The 13,335-nt window shown below is 39.8% G+C and overlaps 4 protein-coding genes across 4 annotated transcripts; all 4 read right to left on the bottom strand.

Annotated features, from left to right (window-relative positions):
• Positions 1–710: 710 nt before the first annotated feature.
• On the bottom strand, positions 711–1,869 carry LOC111788912 (60S ribosomal protein L35-like). Its single transcript, XM_023669492.1, has 4 exons — positions 1,756–1,869; positions 1,495–1,630; positions 1,243–1,399; positions 711–947 (listed from the first exon to the last, which is right to left on the bottom strand). The coding sequence occupies exons 1-4, from the start codon at positions 1,757–1,759 to the stop codon at positions 873–875; spliced, it is 372 nt and encodes a 123-aa protein (XP_023525260.1). The 5' UTR covers positions 1,760–1,869; the 3' UTR covers positions 711–872.
• A 410-nt stretch (positions 1,870–2,279) lies between these two features.
• On the bottom strand, positions 2,280–3,656 carry LOC111807084 (dirigent protein 10). The gene has a single exon (XM_023692664.1). The coding sequence runs from the start codon at positions 3,290–3,292 to the stop codon at positions 2,330–2,332; it is 963 nt and encodes a 320-aa protein (XP_023548432.1). The 5' UTR covers positions 3,293–3,656; the 3' UTR covers positions 2,280–2,329.
• Positions 3,657–4,644: 988 nt separating this feature from the next.
• LOC111810944 lies at positions 4,645–8,762 on the bottom strand. The gene is made up of 4 exons (XM_023697807.1): positions 8,345–8,762; positions 5,981–7,284; positions 5,609–5,762; positions 4,645–5,529 (listed from the first exon to the last, which is right to left on the bottom strand). Exons 2-4 carry the CDS (start codon positions 7,157–7,159, stop codon positions 4,898–4,900), a joined length of 1,965 nt encoding a protein of 654 aa, XP_023553575.1. The 5' UTR covers positions 7,160–7,284; positions 8,345–8,762; the 3' UTR covers positions 4,645–4,897.
• A 1,443-nt stretch (positions 8,763–10,205) lies between these two features.
• LOC111789981 lies at positions 10,206–11,476 on the bottom strand. The gene is made up of 3 exons (XM_023670730.1): positions 11,369–11,476; positions 11,190–11,295; positions 10,206–10,777 (listed from the first exon to the last, which is right to left on the bottom strand). Exons 1-3 carry the CDS (start codon positions 11,402–11,404, stop codon positions 10,629–10,631), a joined length of 291 nt encoding a protein of 96 aa, XP_023526498.1. The 5' UTR covers positions 11,405–11,476; the 3' UTR covers positions 10,206–10,628.
• Positions 11,477–13,335: the final 1,859 nt, after the last annotated feature.

The following is a 13,335-nucleotide window of genomic DNA, read 5'->3' as shown; positions in this document are numbered from 1 at the left end:
TGGAAGCCCCACAGCTAATTTAGGGAATGATCATAGGTTTATAAGCTAACTCCACTGGTATGAAGCCTTTTGGGGAAGCCAAAGCAAAACATGAGAACTTATGCTCAAAGTGGACAATATCCTACCATTGTGAAAGTCGTGTTCATCTAACATGGCATTAGAGCCATGCCCTAAACTTAGTCGTGCCAATAGATTGGTAAATCCTCAAATCCTCAAATATCGAACAAAAAACTCCAAAAGAAAAAGAGCCAAGCCCCTTCGAAGGCAGTAAAAAATGACTAAGACTCCAAAGGAGCCTCGATTAAGGGGAGGCGCACTTTGTTCGAGGGGAGGTGTTGGATGATGGAAGTCCCGCATCGGCTAATTTAGAAAATGATCATGGGTTTATAAGTGAGGAATATAACTCCATTGGTATGAGGCCTTTTGGGGAAGCCCAATGCAAAGCCATAAGAGCTTATGCTCACAAAGTGGACAATATCATACCATTGTATTGAAAAAAAAAAGAAGCTATTTTAGGAGTTATTGGTTTCTAATTTACAAGATCGATTTACTTAAAAAATTATTTTCATAATTTGTTTTAATATTTAAGAATTGTTAGAACAGTTCTACGACAATATTTTAATTTTTTCAATATAAAAAATCTTCCTTTCAGACAAGGAAACTGAAGCAATCAAACAAGCCGATAAAAGAAAGCTAAAGATTTTTCAAGAAAGGAATAGCAGAAATTGAACTTACGCTATCTGTAAAAATATAGAACTGTCTATGGAAATCAAACATTTCGGTTTTGGGGGGAAAGATTAAAGTGTGTATCAGACATAAGATTATCAAGAACACGAGACAAAACTTGTCCACAAGAACACAAGACAATACTACTACACCTTAATAGCATAAGTCCTCAATGGATAGTACATCTCCTTTTTCTTCTGTCGCTCAGTTACCAGAGATGCCTGCATAAAAAATTGGATTCACTCAACAAAAAGGTCGAAAGAAATGGATTACCAACCAGCTAACAGCACTGAAAGTGATTAGAACAGGAATCAAGGTTGTATGTTCGCCAGCATTTGCATCCAAAGCCAAATTCAATAATGATTTACTATTCCTCATCCAAATCTCTCTTGAAAAATCAAATCGCCAACAACTAGTTTGGCACTATTTTTTGCAATGGAGATTGCACATGAACATAGTCCATACTTGGAGGCAAAAAGAGTTAAGGAAGGAAACAGGATAAAGCCGAAGAGTTACCTGGTGCTTGGTGAGCCTTCTACGAATGGCTCTGGTCTTCTTTGGACGCAGATCGAGAGGCAAAAGCTTCTTCTTCTTGTAAGCTTCCCTCAATGCTGCTTTCTGCTTCTGTGAAATTACTGTCAAAACTTGAGCGATCGATAATCTTACCACCTTGCTGCAAAATCAACCACAAAGAACAACAAATTCAACAACACAACGATATGCATTGCGGAAAAAACCTAAAAACAGACTCGAGGAAAAGGAAATCACATTTTGGATAGCTTGTTTGGGGCTCCGCCAGTAACTTTAGCAACTCGAAGGAGAGAAAGCTCCGCCTTAAGATCTTTAAGCTGTGTCAACAGATCAGCCTTCGATTTCTGCCTCAACTCGTGAACCTTAATCCTCGCTACAAACCAAAAAACATCAAATTCAACAACATAAACTCCATCGTTTTCCTCAAGAAACAAGTGAGCCAGAATCTGAATCAAGAACGTCTAATTTCAATAATGATAAGATTTCTTTAGAACTAACCCATTTCTTCTAGCGTCCTCTTCGACTCTGCGCCGCCCGCGGCGAAACCCTAGGAAGAGAAGATGGAACCCGGTGAAAAGAGCTGCTACTAAGAAGACTAGGGCTTTTGGGAACAAGATAAAGGTTGTGATATTATAATCTTTCAAATTGCCTAATTTGCCCTTTTGGGCCTCAAAATAAGGGCCGTTTTAGCCCACTCAATTAATCCGGCCCAATTAGTCTTGGGCTTCGTTGTATCTCGCGACAATTTCCATTTATTTTGCGCCACAAAAAAAAAAAAAAAAAAAAAAATTTTTTTTTGAAAGAATTTAAGGGCATAAAAAAGACCCACAAAAGGAAGTCCCANTCAATTTATAATTTTTACTTTTTAATATAATTTCTCACTAATTTTATAAATAAAAATAGAATATAATATTAAATATAATTTCTAAAAATTTAAATTTTAATATTACAATAAAAAATAAAATGTTCGATTCATAAGCTTTCATTTCATTTCAGACAAGAAATTCATAAACAAACAGATGAACTAAAACATATTTTCAATTCAAGGATCAATGATAAAACGACAGTGCTTTTAGTAACTGATGTAAACAGTGAATTGCAGCAAAGTCTCTACTCCATCAGTTTGCTGCTGGTTGGCGCCTGGCAGAGTCTTCACATTGGCATATCCCTTTGCATTTACGTATTTTCCGGTGCCTCCCATGATGGCCAAGTGCGACTCCGACACGGCGGTCCGATGAACTCCGAAGAAGCTTAGGCTATCGACGTAATGGCCGCTCTGAAACATGGTTGTGAATGCCATTGTTTGACTGTTTCCATCCTCTGAGCTCACAACGTAGAATCCTTGTGCTTTTCCAATCAAGCCAGAGTTGAGCTCGTGTCCTTCCGTGAGCTCATCGTCGATCACTGTCATGGTACCGAACATGAGCTGCTGTATCGATACTCCAGATGGGAGCTGTCCAGCATTAACAGATGGAAAGCTAAACCCGCCATTGAAGTTGTTCCCGCCGCCACCGCCGCCATTGTTTTGCAACAATGGCGATGTAGCTCCGCCTAGGCCAACCAGAAAGGGGAGGTTGTTGTTGTTAATCAGACCACTGTTTCCATTACTCTGGGGGACACCATTGCCAACTGATAAAACTGCTCCATTGGGTTTGGCAAAGGGAAGCTGGCCATTGAGAGCGGGATTATTAACCGCCCCTGTAACCGCCCGAGCTGTCGGGTTCGAGCCGCCAAGGATGTCATGCATGAAGAAGGTTAAGACATGATCACCTTCAATCCCACCAGGACTAGGTAGAGTTGTTGAAGGTGTAGTAGCTCCTAGCCCCGGATTACCAACCGGCGTCCCACCCAAACTAGGTTGCCCCAGATTGCCAACAGGCGTCCCGACGACGTTGGATCCTACCGGAGTACCCACCGGAACCTGTGGCTGCTCATCAAGAAGTCTGGCCGAGTTAACAGATAAACACATCAAGCATAGCAGAAGAAGGCAGGCTATATCCTTAATAGGGAAGTAGAGAACTCTGTAAGACTCCATGAGAGGAAGCTGAAGGAAGAGCTAATAGAACTTGTGTTCTTGGTAACCTTGATGATGGGGTTGAGGGTAATCTGTGCGAGCTTATTATATATATAAGAGATCAGGCTAGAAGGAAATGGAAGAGGCTGGCATGGAGTTGGTGAATAACTCAATGTTCAATGGTGTATTGGTTTAGGTATCAATAGTTTATCAGAAAGCATACCAGAAACAGCCTGAAAATTAAAGATTGGTGAAGAGGATTGGCTCAACTTCCGAAACCCCAACAAGAACACGAAGGTTTCTATTGTGGGATCCCACCTCGGTTCGGGAGGAGAACGAAGCATAAGGGTGTGAAAATCTCTCCCTAGCAGACACGTTTTAAAAACCTTGAGGGGAAGCCCGAAAGGGAAAGCCCAAAGAGGACAATATCTACTAGTGGTGGGCTTGGGCTGTTACAAATGGTATCAGAGTCAGACATCGGGCAATGTATCAGCGAGGAGGCTGAGCCCTGAAGGGGGGTGGACAATAAACCTTGAGGGGAAGCTCGAAAGGGAAAGCCCAAAGATGACAATATCTATTAGTGGTGGGCTTGGGCCGTTACAAATGGTATCAGAGCCCGACACCGAGCAATGTATCAGCGAGGAAGCTGAGCTCTGAAGGGGGGTGGACAATAAACCTTGAGGGGAAGCTCGAAAGGGAAAGCCCAAAGATGACAATATCTACTAGTGGTGGGCTTGGGCCGTTACAAATGGTATCAGAGCCCGACAACGAGCGATGTATCAGCGAGGAGGCTGACCGCTGAAGGGGGCTGGACAAAAAACCTTGAGAGGAAGCCCAAAAGGGAAAGACCAAAGATGACAATATCTACTAGTGCTAGGCTTGGGCCGTTACAAATGGTATCAGAGCCCGACACAGGGCAATGTATCAGCGAGGAGGCTGAGCCCTGAAGGGGGGTGGACACGAGGTGGTGTGCCAGCAAGGAGGACGCTGGGTTCCAAAGGGGGGTGGATTGTAAGATCTCATATCGGTTGGGAAGGATTCAGGTGGACACAAGGCAATGTGCCAGCAAGGACGCAAGGCCCAGGAGGGAGTTGATTGTGAGATTCCACATCGGTAGGGGAGGATCAGGGTGGACACGAGGCGGTATGCCAGCAAGGACGTGGGACCCAGAAGGGGGGTGGATTGTGAGATTCCACATCAGTTAAGGAGGAGAACGAAACATTCTTTATAAGGGTATAGAAACCTCTCTCTAGCATACACGTTTCAAAAACCTTAAGGGAAAGCTCGAAAGGTCGACCCAAAGAGGACAATATCTACTAACAGTGGGCTTGTGTCGTTACAAACACACAGACATATAACTCAATCCGCCACAGTTGGCATCACAAAAGGCTTTGATGTATAAAAATGATATCAATCTGTCACACTTAACAACAATGAACTCTTGGTTCCACTCATGAATCAAAGAATACATCCTCATCAAACACTTGAAACAAGATCAAAACTGTTTCCTATACACAAATATATGACTCACCTTTTCTTTAAAAAAAGGAAAAGAAAAGAAACAATTCACTGTTTTTGTATGCTATAATGTTTGTCTATGAAAACTATATATCATACCATTCAAAATCATATGATGCTGCTACCAACCTCTGCAACAAGCTCAATGATCAGCAATCCCTCTAGTTCCCTACAAATAGAACCAATCTCATCTCCGAGATCTATCCACCCGATCTCCTTCCCGAACTGTTTATCGACTAAATCTTTGTTCCCTTCCTTTTCTTGGCTATCGAGAAGGGTCCATACTTCGTCCTCGACCATTTCCTGGTCGAGCAATGGCCAAAACCTTCTCGATACAGGCTTTGCCCATTCGGGCACACCAACAAACGACCGAAAGAGTTCAGCTAACCCGGAGTTTATTCGGTCAAAGAGAAGCTTTCTTTCTGATCTCCTCCAAGAAACTTGTTCCCCGAACTTCTTCTCTAATGCCTCGAACACCGAGGGGCTAATGACATGACGTTCCTGATCATGCCATAAAACATAACCCTTCTCTAGGTTCCTACGATGCAAGCCTGCCTCGCTTATGACATCGACTAGGTATGAAAAATCCCGACTATCTTTGAACTTGAACGTGCTCATTATATCATAAATTTCATCAGAATTGCATATCGATCCTTCTCCACCATCCTCCTCACTCGATACGAACAATTCATGTTCGTCTGAGTTAGTTCCCGGGGTGTCCCACATCAGAAGTTCAAGTTCTATAGCCACAATAAGTTAGATGAGGAAGGAGAAAGCTTTTAGAACTTGAAATCATAATATAGTCATAAGATAGCTCACCTCTACCGTTAATGCCCGAGGACTCGGAACTCGAAAATGTTTCTTCTTTAAAATGTCGTTCAAGGACCGAAACTGGGCTCGGTTGATAAAACTCCTCCAACCTCACAATAGAATCTAGCTCTTTGCTATCGTAACGATCGAACGAAAGACCATCCTGCAATTCATTGAAAGTGAACTTTTTAAACGAGAAAGTTAACTAGTTCGGTCAAAGTTAACCGTCCTCCATTCACTTGGAATGAAGGCTAGTATCGTTCGGCCTAACCGTACGTCGCATAATTTAGTAAAAAACCGACCCCAACTAGCCAAAAGTAACATTGACCAAATTCAGTACATTCTACTTCGTGCAAAGTTCTAATGAAGGCAATATGGAACCTGTTGGATAGAGGTACACGTCGCACGGCACGAGTTGGTAGATGAATGACCGTCAGTCTCCGGAACGATGCTGGACAATGAAGGTTGCTCTATGGCCAGATTGCTGTTTGATGATAGCGAGTTTACAGAATGCTGATCACAAAGGCCATTTTTCTCGACTCGGGTCTTCAGATCATTACCAACGATACAGCCATCGTTGTCGACATGATCGCTCACTGAATCAGGGCAAGGAAAAATCCTCAACTTTTTAGAGCTTAATTTCGAAGAGGGTTCCGAAGCATTCTTTTTATTGGATCTCGTATTCAACGGCTTGTATTGAAGCCAAGTACCGAGACCTTCAGGCTTTAAGAACCATGTATTTCGAAGCGCCTCGTACCTGCTCCTGATTCTAGATCTTGCAATCACTGTATAAGCAGAATTGAGTCCCGACCTGTGGGATTTTTTACCGAGTCGATCGAATCTTCGATCCTTGCAGCTCAAGCACAACGGACTGCCAGAATGCAAATGATCCTTATTCAAACAAACACGCTTCGGGAAATCGTACTCGACAGGCTTGCAATTCAAATCACTGGGAAAAGTTGCATAATGAGGGAGTATAAACATTTCGTTCATGTTCCTACCTTGTTTAGATAGCATCAAATTTCCATTCTTCCTTTGTTCTTCTATTACTTTCTCCCTGGATTCTCCGCCCTTGTACGACTCGACCGAAATGAAGCAGGAACGCTTGTCTTCATCTTTTCTATGCGCATTGTTATGTGGCTTTGACACGTTCGGTCCATTTTCGACATGGTTGAACGTATTATCTTTTGTTCTAGTATGTCTTGGTGAGATGTCCATAGAATCTACGACCTCCGGTAAGTCATGAAAATCCTTTGACATCGGTATAATCTCATCTGTCGAAAAGTGCTTTTCGTTCATGAAATTGTGTATCGAAAAGTGCTCCCGATCCCATAACACGTTGCGTATCGAAAAGACTTCTGGTGGCTCTTCTATGGTCATCCTAAATGGCTGACATCTAGAGGGGGATTTCTTCTTTTGGGTTCCTCCAATGGAAGCAACCCTTTGTAAATAACGCTCGGAAAGAACTCGAGAACGCCCCGGAGCACGGTGCTCGGATTGCAGCTCATCAAAGCCCATCAATGCTTCAAGAACACTAGCTGAACACTGTGTAGGCTCCATCTTGGAGAAACTTTACCGACCAAACTTTAAGGTAGATAAGCCCTGACCTCAAGTGAAGTATATAAACGTGTCAATTACAAAAGCAGAACATTCAAAAGCTTACTTTTGTCTTCCCTCCTTGCTTCCTGAATAAGGTAACAAGACAGTTTAATGAGCTTTAGAAGTGTTTCATGGAAAATATAAGAAAGAAAAAGGGTATCAAGGACTCTGTTTCTCGACAAACTACTAATTCATAGGTGCATCAATATACGTATGTTAGGAATCCCGACCCTCCACAATGGTATGATATTGTCCACTTTGAGCATAAGCTCTCGTAGTTTTGTTTTGGACTCCCACTCAATAATCCTCAACAATCCTCCCTTCGAACAAAGTACACTATAGAGCCTATCCTAAGGCTTATGGAGCCCTCGAACAACCTCTCCCTAATCGAGGCTCGACTCCTTTTCTGGAGTCCTCGAACAAAGTACACCCTTTGTTCGACACTTGAGTCACTTTTGACTACACCTACGAGACTCACAACTTCTTTGTTCGACATTCGAGGACTATTGACATGACTAAGTTAAGGGCATAGCACTCATACCATGTTAAGAATCACGACTCTCCACAATGGTATGATATTGTCCACTTTGAGCATAAGCTCTCATGGTTTTGTTTTGGACTCTCTCCCAACGATCCTCAACAATTCTCCCATTGAACAAAGTACACTATAGAGCCTCTCCTGAGGTTTATGGACCCCTCGAACAGCCTCCCCTTAATCAAGGCTCGACTCCTTCTCTGCCGTCCTCGAACAAAGTAAACCGTTTGTTCGACACTTGAGTCACTTTTGACTACACCTTCGAGACTCACAACTTCTTTGTTCGACATTCAAGGATTCTATTGACATGACTAAGTTAAAGGCATGACTCTAGCACCATACTAGGAATCACGACTTTCCACAATGGTATGATATTGTCTACTTTAAGCATAAGCTCTCCAAATAGTGTTACGTTAACCCACAAATTCCAAGAGACAACAATAGATCAAAATCATTGAAACGCCATAAGAACCACAGCCCACTCGATTAATTAACACTAAAAACAGCACAAACCCAGAAGCATAATCATTGAATTTGGTATAAATAGTATCAAAAAAACAGAGAAAACAAATCCAGAAATCAAACACAAAGATCTAAAGAAGAAACTCAACCTTTTTTCAGAACCTTTTGCAGCAAAACGCTAATTCAAAACAGCTAAAGAAACCTCCAGATCATCCGAAATCCCCCTCTCATAAGAGCCACCACTAGATCAACTCGAACCCACTTCCAAACTTAGCTAATAAGAACAAAAAACCGGACACACCGACCAAGTGGCAAAGCAAAACGCAATCGAATCCAAACAATTCCAGGTCAAACACAAACAGATGTCGGGGAGCACAAATCTGGAAGATGGGTAATCGATCTTTCCCTTCGCTACACGATACTGATAGCAAAGGGAACGAAAGAGGCGCGTCCGGCGAGAAAATGGCTGAGAAAATGAAAGTCTAGGAGATTTGATGCATATGATTTGGGTATCTTCTTACCCTTTTTCCCATTGTCGTATTCAGAAAATTACGCGCCAACATAAGGCAGTAACCTTGTCTGCAACTGCACCATAGTCGCCCACAATTCATTTCATAAAAATACGTGAAAAAAATCAAATTTTTAGTTTTGATATTTCCACTCCTCAATTTTCGCACGCGCACTCACTCCTCAATTTGCACGCGCACTCACGCGCACTCACTCACTATAAATCATCCCCATAATTAATAATTGGATAATTTTGACCTAAATTAGGGCAGCCTTTCTTTATTTTATTTGTATAAATAATTTATTCCTTTAATTATTAAGACAGCACCTAATACACTCCTTATCTTGTCTTATTCATTATAATATTTATTTAAGCACAAACTACTCGGGTTTGATTCATTTCTTACGTTATTTATATTTTATTTTTTTAATTATATCATCGTGAACATATATTTCTACACATCATCATTAAATTTATAATAATTAAAATAGAGAAAATAAAAATTTAAAATTTTCAACCTTTTAATAATAAAAAATTTAATAATGACGTATACAATGAACTACTTATACACTACATCGATATACGGGAAAGTATTTTTCTTTTATATAATATTTATTAGGATAATATTGAAGAATATTTTATTTTTGTCTCTTCAAATAGATTTTATGTGAATTTATGGTTACTTTGGAAAATAACAAAAAATAATAATAATAATAATAATTTAAGGTGGTCTCCTATAATATTTTTTAAAAGCCCAATATTTTTTATGAATAAATAATTATCATTGAACATAGTTTGAAATTTTTATTTCTTTTATTTATTATTGTATTATTATTTTTAAATAATTCTATCAACATGCAATTAAAAAATATGAATGAAATATCTAAATTAATTTATTCATAAAATTAATTAGATTAATTAATACTTTAATTATAGCGCTTTTAAAAATAATACACTCACTCAAATGATTAAGATATATTTTCATCATTTTTATAAATAAAAATAATATTGTAGATCGAATATTAAAAATTAAACGGTATAAAAATTATATATCAAATCAACATTATTATATAAAATAGCAAGTTATTTAGTTGTAATACATATTTATTATAAAAATTAGCGTATAAATTAGCGTAATTGATTAAATTTCAAGTTATTAGAAGATTGATTTTAAAAATAAAATAAATAAATAGACGAAAAGTCTTGTGGATTTAACCATAGTTAAAATTAACCTCCCATTAGGGTTTAGGGTGAAAATTACAATATTACCCTTTTTTTTAATGATATTTTAAAACTATATTTATTCTAATGAGTGGCGTACTTGGAACAATTTGATAACGATGATGTCTAAGTTAAGTTTAAAAGAACGTCATTTAAATATATCTGTTTTTCGTCTAACGTTATAAGCATTTTTCAATTCTAAGGAATAATTTTGACACGTTTACGGAAGGTCGGAGATAATTTTACAACTTTTGAAACAATAAGTGAGAATTCAAATGAGATACGTAAATGGGTGTATAGATTATGAACCCGTGACGAAAAGAAAGCCATAAACATCGCCTTTTGCATAGGTAAAGGTCATGACTTAGAACAAGAAAAGGCCAACTTCCATGTAGTCCCCCACATCAATATGTGCTTTCTTTATTGCTTTGACTACAAGAATAAGAAGACAAGAAAGAACTATGTATAGAACGTGGAGATAAGCAACATCCATCATCCAATGGCTATGTTCCACGTAATATCTTCAAGTAAACATATGCTGACATGGCAAAAGATGATTGGTTAAGGGGAAAAAAAAAAAAAAAACACAACAATTTACACCAACAAAGGGGCCAAATGAAATCCTCCGTGCTCATTTCCGTATGATATTATGGAATGGGGACCTCAAACATATTCTCTATGTGGTTTTTGTTTGATTGTTAGGCTTAGTTTTTAGGGTCCCCTTTGGAGGAATCCAAGATCATCCTTTGGATCATTTGGCTCGTCTCTTCCTCCGACATTCTATCCTTATTGCTTTGAGATTCTGCATACGCCTCGAAGAATTCCTTGTTTTCCTTCTCTAACTCGGTCCACACTGCATAATACGTAAAGTAAAGTGTTTGTGTAATGACCCACGCCCCCTGCTAGCAGATATTGTCCTTTTTAGGCTTTCCCTTTCGGACTTCCCCTCAAGGCTTTAAAACCCGTCTACTAGGGGAAGGTTTCCACACCCTTATAAAAGGTGTTTTGTTCTCCTCCCCAACCAATGTGAGACATCACAATCCACTCCCTTCGAGGCCCAACGTCCTCGTTGGCACTCGTTCCTTTCTCCAATCGATGTGGGACCCTACCAAATCCACCCCCTTTGGGGCCCAGCATCCTTACTGGCACACCGCTTCGTCTCTAACCCCTTCGGGGAAGAGCGAGAAGGCTAGCACAATGAAAGACTACTACCTGTTGACGTGATACCATTCAAGGGTTTGATTGAAACAATGAAAGACTACTACCTGTTGACGTGATGACAGGTGAAATATTTGCATGTTTGAAGAGGGCATCCATGCATTCTTCTTTGGTCATGCGAAAGATCAAACACTTCTCGATCAAGTGTTGCACCTGCACCGAAGAAGCGAGTATCAGCGATGCAAATAGAGCGGATTTAGGTCGTATAATGAAAAGAAGGAAGTACCATATGTATGTATGAAGCAGAAGAAGAATCTGCCATGAGTTGATGCTTGTAAGTGATCTGGTTTTGAAGGGTGAGGTCCTTAAATAAGGGCAGGGAAGAGGGAGGTGGGGCCAGGAGTCCCACGTGAGGGATTAAGGATCATTGGTTGGGAAGGGATTAGAGGAGATTCGTGAAGGAGAGTTTCTTTGTCTTGAACCCACGTGTGTGGGGTCCAAACCCTAAGGAGGAATCCTCCAAGCAGACAAAGGGAGTAGCCTCTAGTAACTAGGTGTCATACTCCAACAGGGCAGCCAAAACCAGTCCTTTGGCTACTCTCATCACTGTGTCCAAATCCTTCCAATGAACAAGAATGACTACTCAACGTTTCGTGGCACGCTCCCATTGGTTGTTGTCCCTGCCACATCGCCCGCACTGACCTTTACTAGCTGACATGGATGCCATTCCAAATGAGGGAAGTGTTAGATGATGAACTCACTCAAACCCCTTACTAGACTTGGAATTGTCAAGCTTGAGGGTTATGAGGCTATCCGCACGCCTCCATTGTAGTGTGTTGTCCATGAATGCATGTCTGTTACATGTCAAAACTCCCGTCTTGCTTTACATAACGTGTTGTCCATGACTTACACGCCAAAATCCCTGTCTTGCCTTCCTTTACTGCTTTCATGTTGTATAATTTCTTTCTTGTATTTTCTAAGTTGACGACGTTTTGGTAGAATCATGTCTATGTTTGGTAGACATGGAATGCCCCAAAATGTACTATAGGGGGATGCGACATGTCGTCAACTCTTCTCATCTAGATTTTGTATGACTGTTTGACAAAATCACATCTAGGCTTGCTAGACGTAAATCGCCTCAAAATGTACTATAAAGAGATATGACTAGTTGTCAAATTCTCACTGCCCAGAAAGTTATATGTTATTTAAGCCATTACGTTAGCTTTTTGCTTGTAGTCATATAACAATCTCTCTCAACCTTGCTTACAAAATCTCTCTGACTCATTTTCTAAAATCTTCTTCTGAACTAGAGGTCAGAGGCTTGAGCATATGTTGCTCGGTCATAGGCGACCGCAAACCTAAGTTAGCTTGACTCACTCAGTGCTGAGAGTGAGTGCCACACAAACACTAAATCTGCTGTCAAGAAAAGTGCGATGGTAACGCTTCACATAACCCCTTAGAAACACCAGCAGAAGCGCAGCTGCCATCCGCACATGTCCTGCTAAGACTGTCATTTGGGTTAGGTCTCCTCCAAAAGTAACTAAACTTACAATTGTTCATAGACCATTAGAAGGTAAAGATGATATCAACTCATAATACTCATAACCCACTTGTTCATATTCACAATATGCATATCAATGGACAAGACAAAAGGTCATGATCTCACCACAAGAACTAAAAGCTCATTTATTTCCAAATTTTACAAGAATACAACCATTTTGATCAATACCCTTTTCACCCAAACAAAGACGTTTCGTTAGAAATATCATTTTGGTTCCTATACTTTCAGTAAATTATCAAACAATCCCTACTTTGTCGTTAACTTTTCGAAAAAAAAAAAAAACGGTATCTATCAATTATTTTTCCTGTAAATGGTATTTTTCTACTATATTCGAGAAAAGAAAATTAGGGTTTCGAAATTTGACGATTGTATTTTAATTTTAAGATTAAAATTAGGGTTTTGCATCTGATATTCAAATGAAGAACACAAAAAATTTATAAACTTTTAGTCAAAAACCCTAATTTGAAGCAGCAAATCTGCTTTGAACAATGCAATGAACTTCTAAACTTGTCAAATCAGTCATTTTTATTAACCAATTAGCTCAAATCATGCCCAGAAACTCATAGAAACAACTAGGAAAATCATAAACTTGTTGATGATGTTCTTGAGTATCTAAGAATACTCATTGTGTTAGACGAACACGACTCTCCACAATGGTATGATATTGTCCACTTTGAGCATGAGCTCTCATG

This window comes from Cucurbita pepo, chromosome LG01 (genome assembly GCF_002806865.2).
Source record: "Cucurbita pepo subsp. pepo cultivar mu-cu-16 chromosome LG01, ASM280686v2, whole genome shotgun sequence".
NCBI classification, from domain to species: Eukaryota; Viridiplantae; Streptophyta; class Magnoliopsida; order Cucurbitales; family Cucurbitaceae; genus Cucurbita; species Cucurbita pepo.
Note: the sequence above shows the minus strand (reverse complement) of the source record. Positions and strands in the feature narration are given on the sequence as shown.